General features: G+C 35.1%; 1 protein-coding gene across 8 annotated transcripts in view; it reads right to left on the reverse strand.

The window, feature by feature from the left end:
* Positions 1–17,572, reverse strand: part of ANKIB1 (ankyrin repeat and IBR domain containing 1) — a 158,352-nt gene that overhangs the window by 67,932 nt on the left and 72,848 nt on the right. For 6 of the 8 annotated variants that reach the window (XM_063725742.1, XM_009243023.3, XM_063725741.1 and 3 more), the window contains exons 4-5: positions 13,358–13,540; positions 4,996–5,113 (exon numbers count right to left, since the gene is read on the reverse strand). In XM_063725742.1, the coding sequence (XP_063581812.1) occupies positions 4,996–5,113; positions 13,358–13,540 (301 nt within the window). The remainder of the gene's footprint in view (positions 1–4,995; positions 5,114–13,357; positions 13,541–17,572) is intronic. The other 2 variants (XM_063725743.1, XM_054559496.1) reach the window with 1 other exon arrangement.

The following is a 17,572-nucleotide window of genomic DNA, read 5'->3' on the forward strand; positions in this document are numbered from 1 at the left end:
TTTCATTAGGTAATATTCAATTACATAAGTTACTTTTATTACTGGGGAAATACTCAGAGAATGACCTTTGTATTCCTAACATAGTCCTTCTTAAAATTCAACTCCATTTAACAAATACTGCTAAATATTTATGCCATCTGCTTAATCTACATCAACTTCATTACCTTGGGATTATATTTGACAACATAGTATAATACTCAAAACTATTTTCCTGTATAAAAATGAATGAATGTTATCAAGGATACAATCTATAAATCTTCCTAATGGTTCAGATTAATAGCTCTAAAACACAGCCTGTCCTGGCTTTAAGAGCAATTATAGTAAACTGTAGTTATGTGCACTAACTCACAAGCATCACTTATCTCTGTAAATCTTATTTGCTTATCAAATGTCATTGATACTACCTAAACAACAGAGAAGAGATGCTCACTTGAAAACCTGAATTAGCCTCTATTTTACGCCCTAATAGGGGAATGAAATACAGAACAATGCTTTAGTAAGTTATCAATGCCAAGCACGAAAATTCAGTTGGGTTTCATCTTATTGTAAAACAATTAATTTAGGAAAATATCAATGTTTAAATAGAGTTGATCATTTAATAATATTTAATGATACAATGTGTAAAAAATAGGGATAAAAATGTTTGTTTTAATTATGGTGAAATTATAGGTTAAGTTAGATTCCATATGATACTATAGCTTAAGAGTTATGAACACTATATGATTTGGCTGAATGTAGAGACCTTTGGCAAAGATGGCTATCTGTACACAAAAATGCTATAGTGTAGACACATTTTTTTTGTTTGCAGTTAGGTATGGCCACATGACAGTGAGGTGTGGCCATGTGACTGAATTCTGGTCAATGAATGAAATACGTGCAGGAGTGACAAATGCCACTTCCAGGAGTGGCTCATAAAACTTCCCACAATTGTTCCTTCAGGCTCTTTTCTCTTTCTGACTAGCTGGCTACTGTAACTAGTAGGCCTAGATAACCCCCAAGACAACCTCAGAAGTGATGTTGTTGGCCAGGCACGGTGGCTCATGCCTGTAATCCCAACACTTTGGGAGGCCGAGGCAGGCGGATCACTTGAGGTCAGGAGTTCCAGACCAGCCTGGCCAAACCCCATCTGGTGAAACCCCATCTCTACTAAAAATACAAAAATTAGCCCGTCATGGTGGTGTGCACCTGTAATCCCAGCTACTCGGGAGGCTGAGGCAAGAGAATCGCTTGAACCCAGGAGGCAGAGGTTGCAGTAAGCCAAGATTGTGCCACTGCATTCCAGCCTAGGTTGACAGAGTTAGACTGCCTCAAAAAAAAAAAAAAAAAGAAATTATTTTGTTTAAGATGGCAAGGTTCCAGTCAGTCTCAGTCCCTGACCAGAGTCCACATCCTACCTAATCTAAATGGAAATGCTCTGGACTATTACATGATTAAGAAACGTTTACTGTATTTAATCCTACATTTTTGTTCAGCAGCAGCCTATCCTAACCAGTACAACTATGACGCAGTGGTTCCCCAATGATGACCAGCTTCTCCTTTTCTGCCAGCTCTACATTATATTTAAATGCAGACCTTGCATTTTAAAAATCTCAAGCAATGGACAGAGTATACCTTCTGGTGCTATGAACCCTAACATAATGAAACACAATTTAAGGTATTTTGTGTTTCTGTACAAGTTTTTTACATTATGACTATTAAGCATTATTATAGGCTAAAAAGAAAATATTTCGTTTTTTGTTTTTGTTTTTGTTTTGAGACAGAGTCTCGCTCTGTGCCCCAGGCTGGAGTGCGGTAGCATGATCTCGACTCACTGCAAGCTCCACCTCCCGGGTTCACGCCATTCTCCTGCCTCAGCCTCTTGAGTAGCTGGGACTACAGGCGCCCACCACCACTCCCAGCTAATTTTTTGTATTTTTAGTAGAGACGAGGTTTCACTGTGTTAGCCAGGATAGTCTTGATCTCCTGACCACATGATCCGCCCTCCTTGGCCTCCCAAAGTGCTGGGATTACAGGCGTGAGCCACCGCGCCCGGCCAAAAATATTTTGTTTTTAAAAACTATTCAGAATTTCTAAATTTGCTTTTTTTACTCAGGTCTAAAATTTTTTCTATAGAATTTACTTTGAAGTTTATAAACATGGCAATAAAAAATATAATTTTACAACAAAAACACTGGTTTTCAAAAAATATAAAAAAATATTTTTGGCATATTATCTATTCATTCCAAAACTGTTTTCTGAGTGATTAATATATATTAGGTATTATGGAAACAAAAAAAAAATTAAAAGTTGCCATTTCAAGGAGCTTCAAGGTTAATATAAAAGAAAAGAAGCAAATAAAGAGATTACAATATTCCATTCTAAGTGTATGACACATATATGCATGGGATAAAATAGGAATAGACCCGTTATATGGGTCCCAATTGAGACTTCGGAAGACACACTCAGGAAAGGTTTCCTAGAAGAAATGATGTCTAAGGACAATTCGGAGTGGGAAAGGGAAAGAAATGGGAAGACTGACAGTCCAGGTAAAGATTATGTGTCATAAAGTCTACTAAAAATTTTGGATGATTTTAAGTCTGTAGCAAGCCAGTGAAGGGTTTTCAGCAGGGGAATGACATGCTCAGGTTTCCATTTTAAAAGAACACAATAGTGGCAGTATGAGAAATTAGTTGGGTAAAAGAAGAATGGTAAAACTGGAGACTGGGACTCTGGGAACTTCAATTTAGATGAAAAGTAATGACAGCCTTAAGTCAGTGGCAGTGGGAATTGAAAGAGCTAGGGAGGGTGAGAGGAGGCTGAAAGATAATTAGAAAGAGAAATAATGGGACTGTGGCCAAATATAATAGAGACAGAGGACTAAAATATGACTTTCAAGTTTCTGGCTAGGAAAATTAGGTGAATATTGCTACCCACTAATCAATACAATGGGAGAAATGATGAGTCCAGCTGTGATCATCCATAGATTGTGAGAAATAATAGGCTTTTAGAAATACAGTAGAATACTTGATTAAAGTCAGAATGTAGACACAATCTTTACTGTTTAGGTGGTTTTTGAAGCTACCGATTTTATGAGATAAATGTGCACAGCAATCTTTCTCAGAGAATGGTCCACTTGGTAGACTTGTTCACAACACATATTTTTAGGCCTTATACTAGACCTAATGACTTAGATTCTCTGGGGTTATTCCTAGGAATCTACATTTAGTTTCCCAGGCAATTCTTATTTACATTAAAATTTAAGAGCTACAGGTATATAAGGTGGGAAAAGAATGGCAATTGTAGAACTGTCGGAAACATCAATACTGAAGGTAGGCTGGGTGTGGCGACTCATGCCTGTAATCCCAGCACTTTGGGAGGGCGAGGCGGGTGGATCACCTAGACTGGGAGTTAGATACCAGCCTGGCCAACATGATGGAACCTTGTCTCTACTAAAAATACAAAAATTAGCCGGGTGTGGTGGTGTGCACCTGTAATCCCAGCTACTAAGGAGGCTGAGGCATGAGAATTGCTTGAACCTGGAAGGCAGAGGTTGTAGTGAGCCAAGATCACACCACTGCACTCCAGCCTGGGCAACTGAGCAAGACTCTGTCTCAAAAAAAAAAAAAGAAAAGAAAAGAAAAAAGTGTGTTTCTGTGTGTGTGTGTGTATATATGTGTTATATATTTTATATATAATTATATATTTTATATATAATTATATGTATATTATATAATATATTTTATATATAATTATATATATATTATATATAATTATATATATTTTATATATAATTATATATATTTTATATATAATTATATATATTTTATATAATTATATATATTTTATATATAATTATATATTTCATATATAATTGTATATATATTTATATACAGTTATATATTTATATAATTATATATATTTATATACAATTATATATATTTATATAATTATATATATATTTATATACAATTATATATATTTTATATATAATATATATATTCCATATATATCTTTTTTTGGTAGTGATTCTGGAGGGTTATATACCACATTATTAACAGTGGTGATCAACAAATGATAAAATAGGGAGTTTTATATTTTCTTCTGATCAAAAGATTATATAAAAATTTTGGAAGGTGGCATTCTATTTTAGTACAGATCATAAAGTTTTATAGTTAAAATAGCCAGCTAGGGCCTCAAAATGACTGGAATAGAATAGCCATTTACTTTTCTTTTTAAATGTATTTTTAGTTTTTATTTTTTAAATTCTGCATTTACCTTTATCTTTTTAAGAATATTTTTAAACCAGAAAATACTTTTCTTTGAAACCAGCCAAAATGTCAAATATCGTGGGCAATGAGAGGATCCAATCCAGCATGTGAGAGCTCCTGGAATGCCTGTCATAAGGATTATAGAGAACTTAAACTGAGCACTTAGGAAAATTTTCTTATACAAAGTTAGTTATGTCTAAAAAACAAAACAAAACAAAACAAAAAACAAGAAAACCACCCTTAAAAGGGACAATATATTTCCAAGGTGACCCTTTAACTTCACTTTGTGTACTTCATGGGGAGAAATAGCTACTATATAAAATAAATACAATTGACAATACTAATAGCACAATTCTTAGGTATTTAATTGAACTACCATAATTTTATACTTGAATGACTTCAGCAAAAATTAATGTCAAAACCAATGCTAGGACTATGGATTTCAATGCTCAATCTCACTCAAATTAGACACATTTCTAAAATTAGACAATCTATAATTTGCTTTAGTAGCTCAATTTCTAAAAAGAATTTTCCAGTTTCTCCTCTTAGATATATGCCAATTTATACTTCAAAATACAAGATGTTATGAGGAACTGAGTATAGAAGTAACAACTGCACAAAACACAACTTAGGCTTTTTTAACAGACCATTTTGTTCTGTATTCAAATACAAAAATAGCCCTTTTAAAAACTCAGAAGTTTCAAAAGTTACTCATGTTCTTAGAAGCATAAGACATTTCTTTCATTACCATGAGCTCGAAGTAAAGCTTCAGCAGTAAAGAGAGGAGCCTGAAGCATGTCTGCAGTTTCCACAATAAGCATATCTTTTAGTCTACGAAGATCCTGAGGCCTTAATCCTTCATATGGCTTTGAAAAGAAAAAAAATAAAGTTAAATGGGCATTATACTCATAGGAAGTATCAAAATGCCTATAAACAATATATAGTCAGTCCTATGTATCCACGGTTCTGCATTCCACGGATTGGATCAATTGTGGATTGAAAACATTTGGGGAAAAAAATGGTTGTGTCTATACTAAACATGCACAGACTTCTTTTCTTGTCATTATTCCTTAAATAACACAGTATAACAACTAATTACATATTATTTGCATTGTACTAGTTATTATTATAACTAACCTAGAGATGATTTAAAGTATATGGGAGGATGTGCATACGTTATATGCAAATACTACCCCATTTTATATAAGGGACTTGAGTATCTGTGGGTTTTGGTATCCACGAGGGTCCTGAAACCAATCCCCAAGGATACTGAGGGATGACTGTACATGATTATCATTTAAAGTCGTCCTATTTAAATTTAGTTATTAAAGTTCAAAAGGCTTTTTTAATGCTCCACTATCATGGACTTCAAACTGCTTTTTCACAAGTCTCTTTCATGCTGTAAAGCAGATACTGGGACTCATGTACCTTATCATTCTAAAAATAAAATATCATAGTATAATGGCAAGACCATCTTATCTTACAGTTTTAAAATTTTGGATTATACAAAAAGTATTAGAAACAAAAACCTATAATTCCACCATTGAGCAATAATCATTACTCAAGTTCTTGGGTATTATTGTCCAGTCTGTTCTTTCTGCAAATCAACTGGGTATGAATATATATGTTCACTTAGGCACAGTTTTGGGTTTCCTATCAACATAAAAGAAATGGAGCAGAACTTAGCGAATGCCCATAGTCTCAGCTACTAGAGAGGCTGAGAAGTAGGAGGATCACTTGAGCCCAGGAGTTTGATGCTGTAGTGTGCTATAAACATGCCGGTGAATAGCCACTGCAGTCTAGCCTGGGCAACATAGTAAGACCTCATTTTTTTTTTTTTTAAAGGAAAGTTAACCAAAACTTTTCTATATAGGAATACTATTAAATAAGAGAAAGAAGCACTGCAATTTAATGCAAATTATCTTTAGAAAAGCCCCAAACTATCACATACAATTTGCTTTTAAGCTAATTTATGAAACATGAGTTCTACAAAAACCTAATAAACTCTTTAATGGTTAAATTAGTACTACTCATTCCAGTAAAGAAGTCATACATTGCTTCTAGAAAATGTATTCCAAATCCAGACTTGGGATTCTGGGTACCTCTCCTTGCCTCAGCAATGACAGTGAATATTTCTTGATATTTCTAATGGTGGCAACTGTATATTTCCTGGTCTTACATCCTAAATGTTCTTTTTCAGGTTAGCCATCATTTGACTTTATTTATGTTGAACCAAATAGGGAGAGAGAAAATGGTGAATTTAATCATGATTCTCCAGATTAGTGTTATCTAGAGAATGACAGTGCAAGTAACTTATGGGGGAAAATTAGCTTTGCTTGCAGTTCTGACATGACATATCTGAAGATTTAATTTTAGGTAAATTAAGAAAGAAGGGATAATATGAAACAATCTGCATAGATCCAGTTTTTTAAAATGCACACAGTTTTAAACTTCAATAGGTAACAGTGGAAGAAAAATAATTCTTAAAGGACAAAGATACACTGCCTTCATGAACATATATCCACTCTGAATCTTCACAACAGAACTGTAATTAGGTCACGTGAAGCATTTCAACACATTGCTCAGTCCCAAGTGGGCACTACTTCTTTCTTCTGCAAGACACATTAAAAGTACCTTTCTCTTTCCTGTTGCAAAGATAAACTGCTTCTATTTTCAGACTAAACAAACCAGCAATAACCTTCAAAGCAGTCAGTACTGACATAAAGAAAGAAAAAGAAAACTAAATTAAAAAGAAACGTGAATAAAATTACCTCTTTTGCATTAGTGCATACTACTGCTACCAAAAGACCATTGAAAAATTGTGAAACACCCTATTATACAAACTGCACTACCTTGATATTATCATAAAATAGTTCTCTTCAAAAATTATTTCAGACAGGCTGTCACATAAAGGAGTTATGAAAGTATTTGTTTTTATTTTTTTCACAAGGAAAATAGCCTCCCCTCCCTATCGGTAAAACATGTTTATTGTTAAAAGAAAAAAAAAAGAATAGGCACTTATTTACCCAAAAGTAACTGTAACTGCTAAAAGTTTAAAAGATGTTTAGATGCTCAGGGAGAAAGGATATTTCTAATTCCCTTTAATAGCAATCTCTCATTAGCTGATCCATGAGCTTAGCTTGGGAGGGAGGGTGGAAAAAACAGCCAGGAAAGTTTTTAGGATTCTTTGACCCTTCCCTTCATTTCAGCTTCCTCTCTCCTTATTCAGCAGTTCTTGCCTGGGCATCAAGACCTAGGCTACCCTGAGCTGTACTCTGAAATAACAGGAACCCAGCAGCTTCTGCAGAGAAGAGTAGGTTAAACCTGCTAACTAATGTAGCCAGCAATGTCCAGCATGAGTTTCTTGCCAGAAAAAGAACATTGAGCCTTTTTAAGTTATATAGACTAAGAGTGGGGAAGGGAAGGATGATTCTTTCGATGGGCTTTCATAGCAGCATATTGCCCACTTTTCCCTCCATACACTCAGATGTAGTCACACAGTCCTGCTCCTACAGAATCTGACCCCAACCTAGGTCTAATACTTGCTAATTTTTCTGTTCTCCCTTTGGTGTTTAAATAAATTGAACACACTCCTCCTAGCCATCACTTAAATACCTCATTTAAGAAATCTCTTTATAGCAGTTCCCACTCTCCAAAATTACATATTCACTTACTTTTCAACTTATTTGTGTGTTTCTTTCTCCCTGTTGGAACGTAAACACCTAGAGTGTAGTCACTTATCTTTGCTCCTCCAAGCATCTAAAACAGTGTCTAGCAGTCACTCAGTTTTGCTGAATGATGGGAATAAGAAGTGGATTTTACCCATTTATAGTTTAATTATTTGGAGGAAAAGACTAAATTAAGAAGTTATAGAAATATACACTGTCCAGATCATCAACTAAATTAAAACTCAGCTGAAATATACATTTCACCTTCAGAACATAAATTTTTTAAAGTACCTAAATATATGACTTAATACAATCACACAGCAGGCCATGTAAAATCACCAGCATAGGCAAAATAATCCAGAAGTCAACCAGGGTCAAAGTAGAAGGTACAAATATAAGTTTTAAAGAAAGCATTGATGTTTTTAAAAATTCAAGGGGGCCGGGCATGGTGGCTCACGCCTGTAATCCCAGCACTTTGGGAGGCCGAGGTGGGTGGATCACTTGAGGTCACGAGTTCAAGACCAGCATGGTCAACACAATGAAACCCTGTCTCTACTAAAAATACAAAAATTAGCCAGGTGTGGCAGTGGGTGCCTGTAATCCCAGCTACTTGGGAGGCTGAGGCAGGAGAATCGCTTGAACCTGGGAGGTGGAGGCTGCAGTGAGCTGAGATCGCACTACTGTGCTACAGCCTGGGCAACAGAGTGAGACTCTGTCTCAAATAAAAAATAATTTTAAAAAAATTCAGGTAAAACTCATAACATAAAATTAACCATTTTAAGGTGTACAATTCAGCAGCATCTAGAACACTTTCAGTGTTGTACAATCATCACCTTTATCTAGTTTAAAAACATTTCCATCACTCCAAAAGAAAGTCCTATAAACATTAAGCAGTCACTCCTTATCTTCCCTGCCCCCAGTTCTTGGCATTTTAGTTTTCTCTCTCCTTATTCAGCTGTTCTTGCCTGAGCATCACAGGAAGCCAGCAGCTCCTGCAGAACAGAGTAGGTTAAACCTGCTAACCAGGTAGCCAGCTAAGGCAATGTCCAGCATATGAGTTCTGTTTCTACAGCTTTTATCTGTTTTGGATCTTTCATATAAATGGAATCATTCAAATGTGACCTTTTGTGTCTGGCTTCTTTCACTTAGCATAAGGTTTTTGAGGTTGATCCACATTATATATAGCATGTATTAGTAGTTCATTCCTTTTTATGGCTAAGTAATATTCTACTGTGTGTATATCTCACATCTTGTTTACCCATTCATTAGCTGATAAACGTTTGAGTTGTTTTCACCTTTTGGCTATTACAAATAGTACTGCTATAAACATCCAGGTAATATAGGTATTTATTTGAGTATGAAAATATTACTCTTTACATTGTGAAAATAGTAGACAAAACAAATCCAATATGGGTTGAAAAAATCTACAAAACTAGAAAAATACAGGGACATGTGATCATAGTATTAGCAAGTCACAAATTCAGAAGACAAAAAGGAAAAAAAATTATACCTCTGAATACCATATAAGTAAAAAACTTAGGATATGGAAAAATACACAAAGTTCTCTTAGAAAGCATTAAGAAAACCAAGTTCATAGAAAATGCACAACTGAACAGTCAATTTACACGATAATCAGAGAAATAAACAAGGTACCATTTATTTGTCCAAACTGGGTAAATAATAATAACACTGATAATATTCAACGCTAGCAAGAATGTGGAGAAAAAGATTCTCTAATATACTAATGAAATAAAAGTAAATCAATATAATCTTTCCGGACAGCTTAAGAGCATCTGACAAAGTTTAAAATCTTATGGCCCATCAAGTCAATTTCTAAAGACATACAGGAACTATACTTTTAAAATGTGTATACAATGCAATAACGATGACTACGAAGTAATAATCATGATTATAGCAGCAGACAATTAGCTAATGTTTAAAATGAGCCAGGCACTGGTCAAAGCACATACATATATTAACTCATTAAGGATCACTATAACCTTATGAGGTAGGGACTGTTAACTTCATTTTAAGAAGAGACTGAGGCAGAGAGTTTAAGTAATCTGCTCAAGGTCACATAGTAAGTCAGCCATCAGGCAAAGATATGAACTCAGACAGTCTGGCTCTAGAATCTGTATTTTTAACTACAATAATGGCACAATTGGATAAAGAAGATATACATCAGACAAATATTCACTGTAGCCTTGTTTTTAAAGGTAAAAACATATAAATTACTTAGACATTTAGCAATAGGTAAATGTTTAAAATATGTAGATTATATGTTCTGACTTAAGATAGATGTTCATGATATATTGTTAAGTTGAAAAAACATAGAATACAATATATGACATGATCTTACTTTTGCATTAAAAATTCAATATACATATATGTTTGCTTAAGTCTGGGGATACAGTCAGGATGAAGAAATTATTTTACATTTTTAGCAATAAATACTCATTATAAATGTCAGGAAATGCATGAAAATAGACAAAATAATAATTGTAAAGGAGATTACCTATAATCGTAATGATCATTTTGGTGTACTTCAATATTCTTCTTGTACATAGTAGTTTTTTCCTATAGAATTAGTATAAAACTTTTCTGTAACTTTTTTCTTAACATAATATTAGTTACATTAAGTCCTTTTAGATATTAAATCTACTGATAATGCCTACTGTTATTACCTGATTCAATTATAAATTAAAATAAGATGGTATTTTGGGGAAAAAACTAAATGTTTTGCAGTTTAATTACATCAATATTATTTCTGGAATATTACTGCTTAAATGTCTTCTGACTAAACGACTATACTAATTATTACAGTAAAAATTTCTGTTTGACTCAAGATAATGGATTGTCAAAAAGGAGGCAATATGGCAAACGGAAGTTGTTTGGACCTGAAGTCAGAAGAATCAAGTTTAGCTCACTTTGATTCTGGCAAGTTATTCAGTTATTTTCTAGTTTATTTCCTCACTAAAAAAAGGTGGGGAGGAGAGCACAACTGTCATTCAAGGTTCCCATGTGGATTAAATAACCATGTGAAGGGCCAGCAAAATGCTTAGGGCATAGGCCTTCTCTCTTTCTATGTGTACTTAATCTGAATAAGCTTGCCTATAAAATAACCTAACTACAGAAACAAAGATTTTTTAAAAAGTAAATTTTAATCCCAAGAAACTCAGTTCTTTTGGCCATATGGAGAGTATAAAGCTCCCAAATTGTTGGGAATCCATGGGGAAAATAAACAACATGATTGTATGATTATTTTTCTAAACATGTACAAACCAGTAGTTACATAATACCTTTTAGAATCAAGTTAGCACTAAACACTGAGGAATCAGAATCCTTTTGGGAGGAAAAAATTTACTGTGTTATACTTTCTTTAAGAAATATCTATGGATGCCTATTTTGTGCAAGCAGTGTTTCAAACACTGAAAATAGTCTGCTGAATAGGCAGATATGGCTCTAGCCTTCATGGAATTGACAGTCTAATAGGAGAGAAAGGCAATAAACAAGTAAACAAAATACATAAAATAATTATAGCATGTGATAGGTCCTATGAAAAATAAACAGGGGGTATACAGTTTCAGATAAGACAGGAAGAATAGGTTTTGAGATCTATTACACAATGGTGACTTTAGCCAATAATAATGTATTGTATATTTCAAAATAAGAGTACATTTCAAATGTCTCATCTTAGAAAAATGATAGGTGAGTTAGGGATGGATATGTTAATTAGCTTGATTTAATGATTCCACATTGTATATACATATCAAAACACAACACTGCACTGCCAAATATATACAATTATTATTTTTCAATCAAAAATATTAATAAAAAATTTAAAAATTAAAATAAAAAGGGCATACAGTAAAGAATAATGGGAAGAGAGGAGACCTATTTTAGGAAGAATGACAAAAAATAGCTGCGAGATTTCAGACATAGGAAAGAGCAACTGCAAATGCCTTGGTGTAGTCTAAGTATTACAATTAGAACAAAGTGTGCCGGGGAAAAAAGGTCTGAGATAATGCTGGAAAGGTAGGTAGTGGTCAGATCACATAAGGGCTTACATCTGAGCAAACAGTTTGGATTTTATTCTAAGTACAATGAAAAATCATTAAATGATTTAAATGATATGTGTAATATTTAAAATGTCATTCTGAATCCTGTGTATAATATGGATTCTAAAGATACAAGAATAGAAGGAGGAAGACCAGTAAGGAAACTATTACAGTAGCTCAGATAAGAAGGGAAGGTGGTGAGGGCCTAGAGAGGTAGGAGTACAGGTTGGGAAGAACAAATGAATTTAGGTTGTATTTTTGGAGGTAAAATTGACAGGATTCCCCAGTTGTTTGGATATGATGAATAAGAAAATGTGCGGGATCAAGAATGCTTCCCCCATTTATGCTTGAGCAACTCAGTGGACAGAGGTAATGTTTATTGAGACCGGGAAGACATAAAGGAAAATCAGAAGAGAATGTTGTCCCCAAAGCCAAGAGAAAAGTGTTTCATTAAGAAGGGATTGGTCAATTGCATCAAGTGCCACCAAGGAATTCAAGTAAGATGAGGGCAGAAAAGTACCTACTAAATTTGGCAACATGTCACTCCATGACGGGGGGCAGTTCCATCAGAGTAGAAGGGAAGAAGCCATACTGCAGTGGGCTAAAGAGTGAATGGAAAGTGAGGAAGTGGTTCTCTCATAAGAAGATAAGAGATACGGGGCTACAACTAAAGGGGAAGAGAGACAGGGCTAGGGAAGGGTTGAGTCAATGGCTGCTTTTATGTTTTTTGTTTTGTTTTTAAGATGGGATCTACCAAAGCATGTTTGTTGATATGATCAATCCAAAAGAGAAGGTGAGACTGATGAACAGGAGGACTGGAGTCTTGTAGGAGGAGGATGAATGGGATTCATATCTCACATCAGCACCTTATTTATTTGTAAGTAAACACACTCATATATGATAGACAAAAGACCCATAGCTCCAGGTTTCCTAGATGTTATTATTTATTTATTTTTAAAGTTAGAGACAGGGTCTCACTTTGTCACCAGGCTGGAGTGCCCTGGCATGATCATAGCTCATGGCAGCCTTGAACTCTTGGGCTCAAGCGATCCTCTTGCCTCAGCCTCCTGAGTAGTTAGGACAACGAGTGTGGGCCACCATTCCTGGCAAATTTTTAAAATTTTTTGTAGACAGAGTCTTGCTATAGCCCAGGCTGGTCTCAGAACTCCGGTGCCTTGGCCTCCCAAAGCACTGGAACTATAGGCATGAGCCACCGTGGTTGGCCTAGATGTATTTTTATACTTTATGGCTATGAAGATGACAGGATATTTAGAATACTGTAAAGAAGAACACACAAACTGAGTTTTAAAGGAGAAAAATACAAAACAACATAAAATCTAAAATTACATGTAATTTTTTTACTGAGAATAAAAAATAAACTGACCTCTCGTTTGTCTAATGCAGCATATTCAGCTTCTATTTCTTCAGCCTCGGGATCCCGTGAGAATACCATTTGAGATTCCAGATTGAGGGCCAAATCTTTGTGGTGTTGCTTTTCAGCACAATCACAAGGAGTATCTTTATTTTCATTCTCAGCAAACAAGTCTCCTCCATGTTTTACTAAAAGCTAAAAAAGTTTTTTTTCAAAAACTTGCAACTACAGGTTCAAATAAGTTATTTCATGCTATTTTTAAAACATTAAAAACACAATAAAATTAACAAAACAAAAATGCAACAGTATGTACAGGATGTATTGGAAATGACAAAAAAAAAAGGTATTTAGATACCAGTGGCTTTTGATTTTAAGATTAGTAATTCTTGTTTTTCAGTAATGAATGACTTCCTCTCATTAAAAAATAATTTTAAAAAACCCCAAACCAATTTTTTAAACTTCAGAAATTAAGCATTTTGTTTAGTCCAAAAATAAAATTTGAAAAAGTTTATAGTTATTCAGTACTTTAAATTTTTAAATTTCTTATAATTTCTATAAATCTTTCTTAAACAAGGACACTGCTGATACTGTTAATTTAACTACTAAAGTCTGGATGTCCTGGCATGGCAGACAAAAGTTTCATTCATTATCCAGTGAAACACTGAAATGAAATTAGGACGAGCAAGTCACTGAGGTAAAGCTGTTTTCAATATTCTTCAAAATAAGTAATGGGACTAGCTACTGATAGCCACATTGGGAAGCTAAGTCTATCCATCTCTCTTTGACCCAAAGAAATCCCCCCTTTAAAAACACATGGAATAGTAGCTTGACTTGTTTAGTAATGAGGTTTCTGCTAGCTTTGCAGAAATTAAGTATGTTGTTATTAAGGACTGTAGGTTCAAGTTTCCCATTATGTCTGCAAAGATATTAAGAAGGGCATGAATGCCAGGATAGCCGTATCTAGGACAACTCTAATGGACAGCCTGACAGTCACAGGATTATTTTTGTTTTTGTTTTTGAGACAGAGTTTTGATCTGTCACCCAGACTGGAGTGCAATGGCATGATCCTGGTTCACCGCAACCTGGGTTCAAGTGATTCTCCTGCCTCAGTCTCCCGAGTAGCTGGGATTACAGGCGCCCGCCACCATGCCCAGCTAATTTTTGTATTTTTAGTAGAGACGAGGTTTCACTATGTTGCTCAGGCTAGTCTTGAACTCCTGACTTCAGGTGATCCACCCGCCTTGGCCTCCCAAAATACTAGGATTAAAGGTGTGAGCCACCACGCCCGGCCACAGGATTCTTTTATAGGATTCAGTCATACTCATAATAATATAGTAATAGTCACTATTTATTGTTTTCTAAACACTTTAAAGCACACACTCTCATTTAATATTAACAACCCCATATAACAGGGGTTTTATTGTATCTCAGAATAGTTAAGTAGCTTGACTAACTAAAGTTACCCAGCTAGTAAGCAGTAGAACTGGGATTCAGACACAAGTCTGACCAAGTTTTTAACCATGACTGGACACTATACTGACTCGTAAGTAGGTAGACTAATCATATAAATCGAACGGAAATGCATTCTGGGTCCATCTTGAAGTTCTGCCCAGACTCTTACTTATGATCTAAATGTTGACTCTTACTTATGATCTAAATGTTAACACTTTTTAGAGATTTTCATTTCGCATAAATTAATCAAAATGGTAGCTTTTTATTTTCTTCCAAATAATTTTATCTTCTTTCTCTCCTCAACAAACACACAATCTTCCTATAAAGTTCTTTGGAATGGGAATCCTCACGGTTCTCCTACAGTCCTAAGAATGCTTGTAAAACAATGGGCTTGTATCAATGCCAGATCTGGAAGCCATGGGCTAACTTGACAAGCCCACTGGATTTGACTTTAGCTTCTTGCTCTAGCCAGAGGTATGCCTTAGAGCTAAGGTGGTTTTTAAGTTGTAAAAATAAGCAAACCAAATAAGACTATGAAATATAGACCTATGGCCACAACGCTTAAAATATTTACTATCTGGTCCTTTACAGAAAAATGTTTGCTAAGAATGGCTCTAAGTTGTCATTCTGGCAGCCACCTTCTAGATTCCGAGGGCAAGGTCTTAGCAGCCGCTATCTACCACCTAGAACCTTTTTACTGCAAGTGTGGTCTGGGGACCAGTAGTATCTCCTGGGAATTTGTTAGAAATGAAGAATCTCAGCCTCATCCCCCAAACCCCTCCAAGCCCAGGCCTCTGAATCAAAATGTCATTCTGATCTCCAAGAGATTCTTTTTGCACAAAAATGTTTGAGAAGCAATGAGCCTAAAGTACAACCAATGTGGCTATGGAAACTGATAAATTTATATTACCTAATTCATTCAATATGGGGAACTTATAGTAAATCCAGAGGCTTATCATATCCATAGCAGGATCTATTACTATTTTTACCCTCTCTGTTTCACAAGTTACCAACACCTAAATACAAAATAGACTATCTGCTTCTGACTGCTGCAGAACTAAAGAGCTGACTTTATTCTTGAGTTCTCTATTTAGAGGCCCAGAAAATTATTTCTAAAATGCATGCTGGGATAACTTTCAAAATCAGGATTTGGTTTACTTTGCAACAGATATTACCACACAAAAAAATATTAAATTTTAGAAAACAAGACAAATCATCTTTAGCTTAATGCCCTAGTCTTCCTAGGCATTAAGCAAAGACAACAAAATTTAAGAAGCTGTACCCTAACAGAATCTTGGTAAGGGGAACCTTATTAAAAGGATATGCCAGAATGTGGACTTCATTCATTGGGGGGTTAAGAAAATGTGTGTGAAGAGGGGATGTGTGAGAAGTCATTGTTGAAGGTAACTGCTGACCATTATTAGAACTTGGGTGAGAATGATTGGTAAACTATCTTTGCAAGGTGTTCCCTAATGAGTTTGACTGCAGTTGGGGTGAGGGAAACATAAAGACCCGTATCTCACTGCTGCAATTTGGCACCTGTAGAGAAACTCATAATCAATTATGAAATGGAAGGATCCATGTTTGTAGCATTAGACTTGGCTATGAAAATCCACCTGCATGTTACCCTTGGCATGGAAGACAGCTGACAGTAATAATGCCTGACATTGAGGAGAATGTGTTAAAAAGTACTTCAGCTTGCTGACCTTTAGGGCATAAAGTCAGGAACACCAGTAAGTAAAAGATGCATTAAGGGGAGACAGCTACTAAAGTGTTGTGGAATAAAGTTAGGTGTCTTACTTTGACAAAATATAAAGTTATGTCTGGTTCTGAAGAGTACTTTTTAAATGCTTCAACCAAAGCATCCCAACTAAGTATCTGCTTTCCCAGTCTCAAATTAGCTAAGGAGGACTTAATAGGAGGACTGAATATTTTACTTAAACATGGTTTTAAGCCTATCTTGATGGCACATAAAATGTTCTACCTTAAAAGAAACCAAATTATTATGATCGCAGCACATCTGTTCTTCTATTCTGCCTTTCTTTCTATTCACAATTCCAGAGGAAGAGGGGTAGGGGGCTTTAAGAGAGGTAACCCCTACTATTCAAGACAAACCCTACCCCATCCCTCTGATCATCCTCTAAATGGGTGGTGACTCTGGACTGACTTACTCAGGATTATAACTTAATCCTGTTATCCTTCTAGTTACTTTCCTAAAAATTTTCTATCTTTCTTGGCCTTCACATTTCTCAAATTAGTTATTGATACCAACTGTCTCTCAATTTCCTCAGCAAATGACTCAATCATGCCCAGGAATCTGACTTCTACATGGACTATTTTACTGAAACAATATTCCAGAAAGTCATTAATACCTCTTAACTCTCAAATCCATCAGCGTTTCTCAGTCCCCCAATTCCTTTAGCTTTCTGCAGCACATCACATGATTGAACAGCTCCTCTCCTTGAAATTCTTCTCTTGCATCTTTGACATTGTATCATCTTGGTTCTTTTATTTCTCTATTTTTTGTGTTTGCCTCATAGGCACTACTTCTTGTTCTCATCTCTTTGAACACAGGCATTCTTCAAATTGATGCTGTGACTTTAACTCTGTTATTTTATCTATAACCTAAAGTCTTTTCCTTGCATCTCTCATCTATACATTATCTTGCTTTTAGTTGTCAACTCTATGTAGATAACACTCAATTCTAAATTCTAAATGAGTATCTATATTCTTTATTCCCTAACACTTTAGTCGTAATTGTCAACAGCCTGCCTA

Source organism: Pongo abelii, chromosome 6 (genome assembly GCF_028885655.2).
Source record: "Pongo abelii isolate AG06213 chromosome 6, NHGRI_mPonAbe1-v2.0_pri, whole genome shotgun sequence".
Taxonomy (NCBI): domain Eukaryota; kingdom Metazoa; phylum Chordata; class Mammalia; order Primates; family Hominidae; genus Pongo; species Pongo abelii.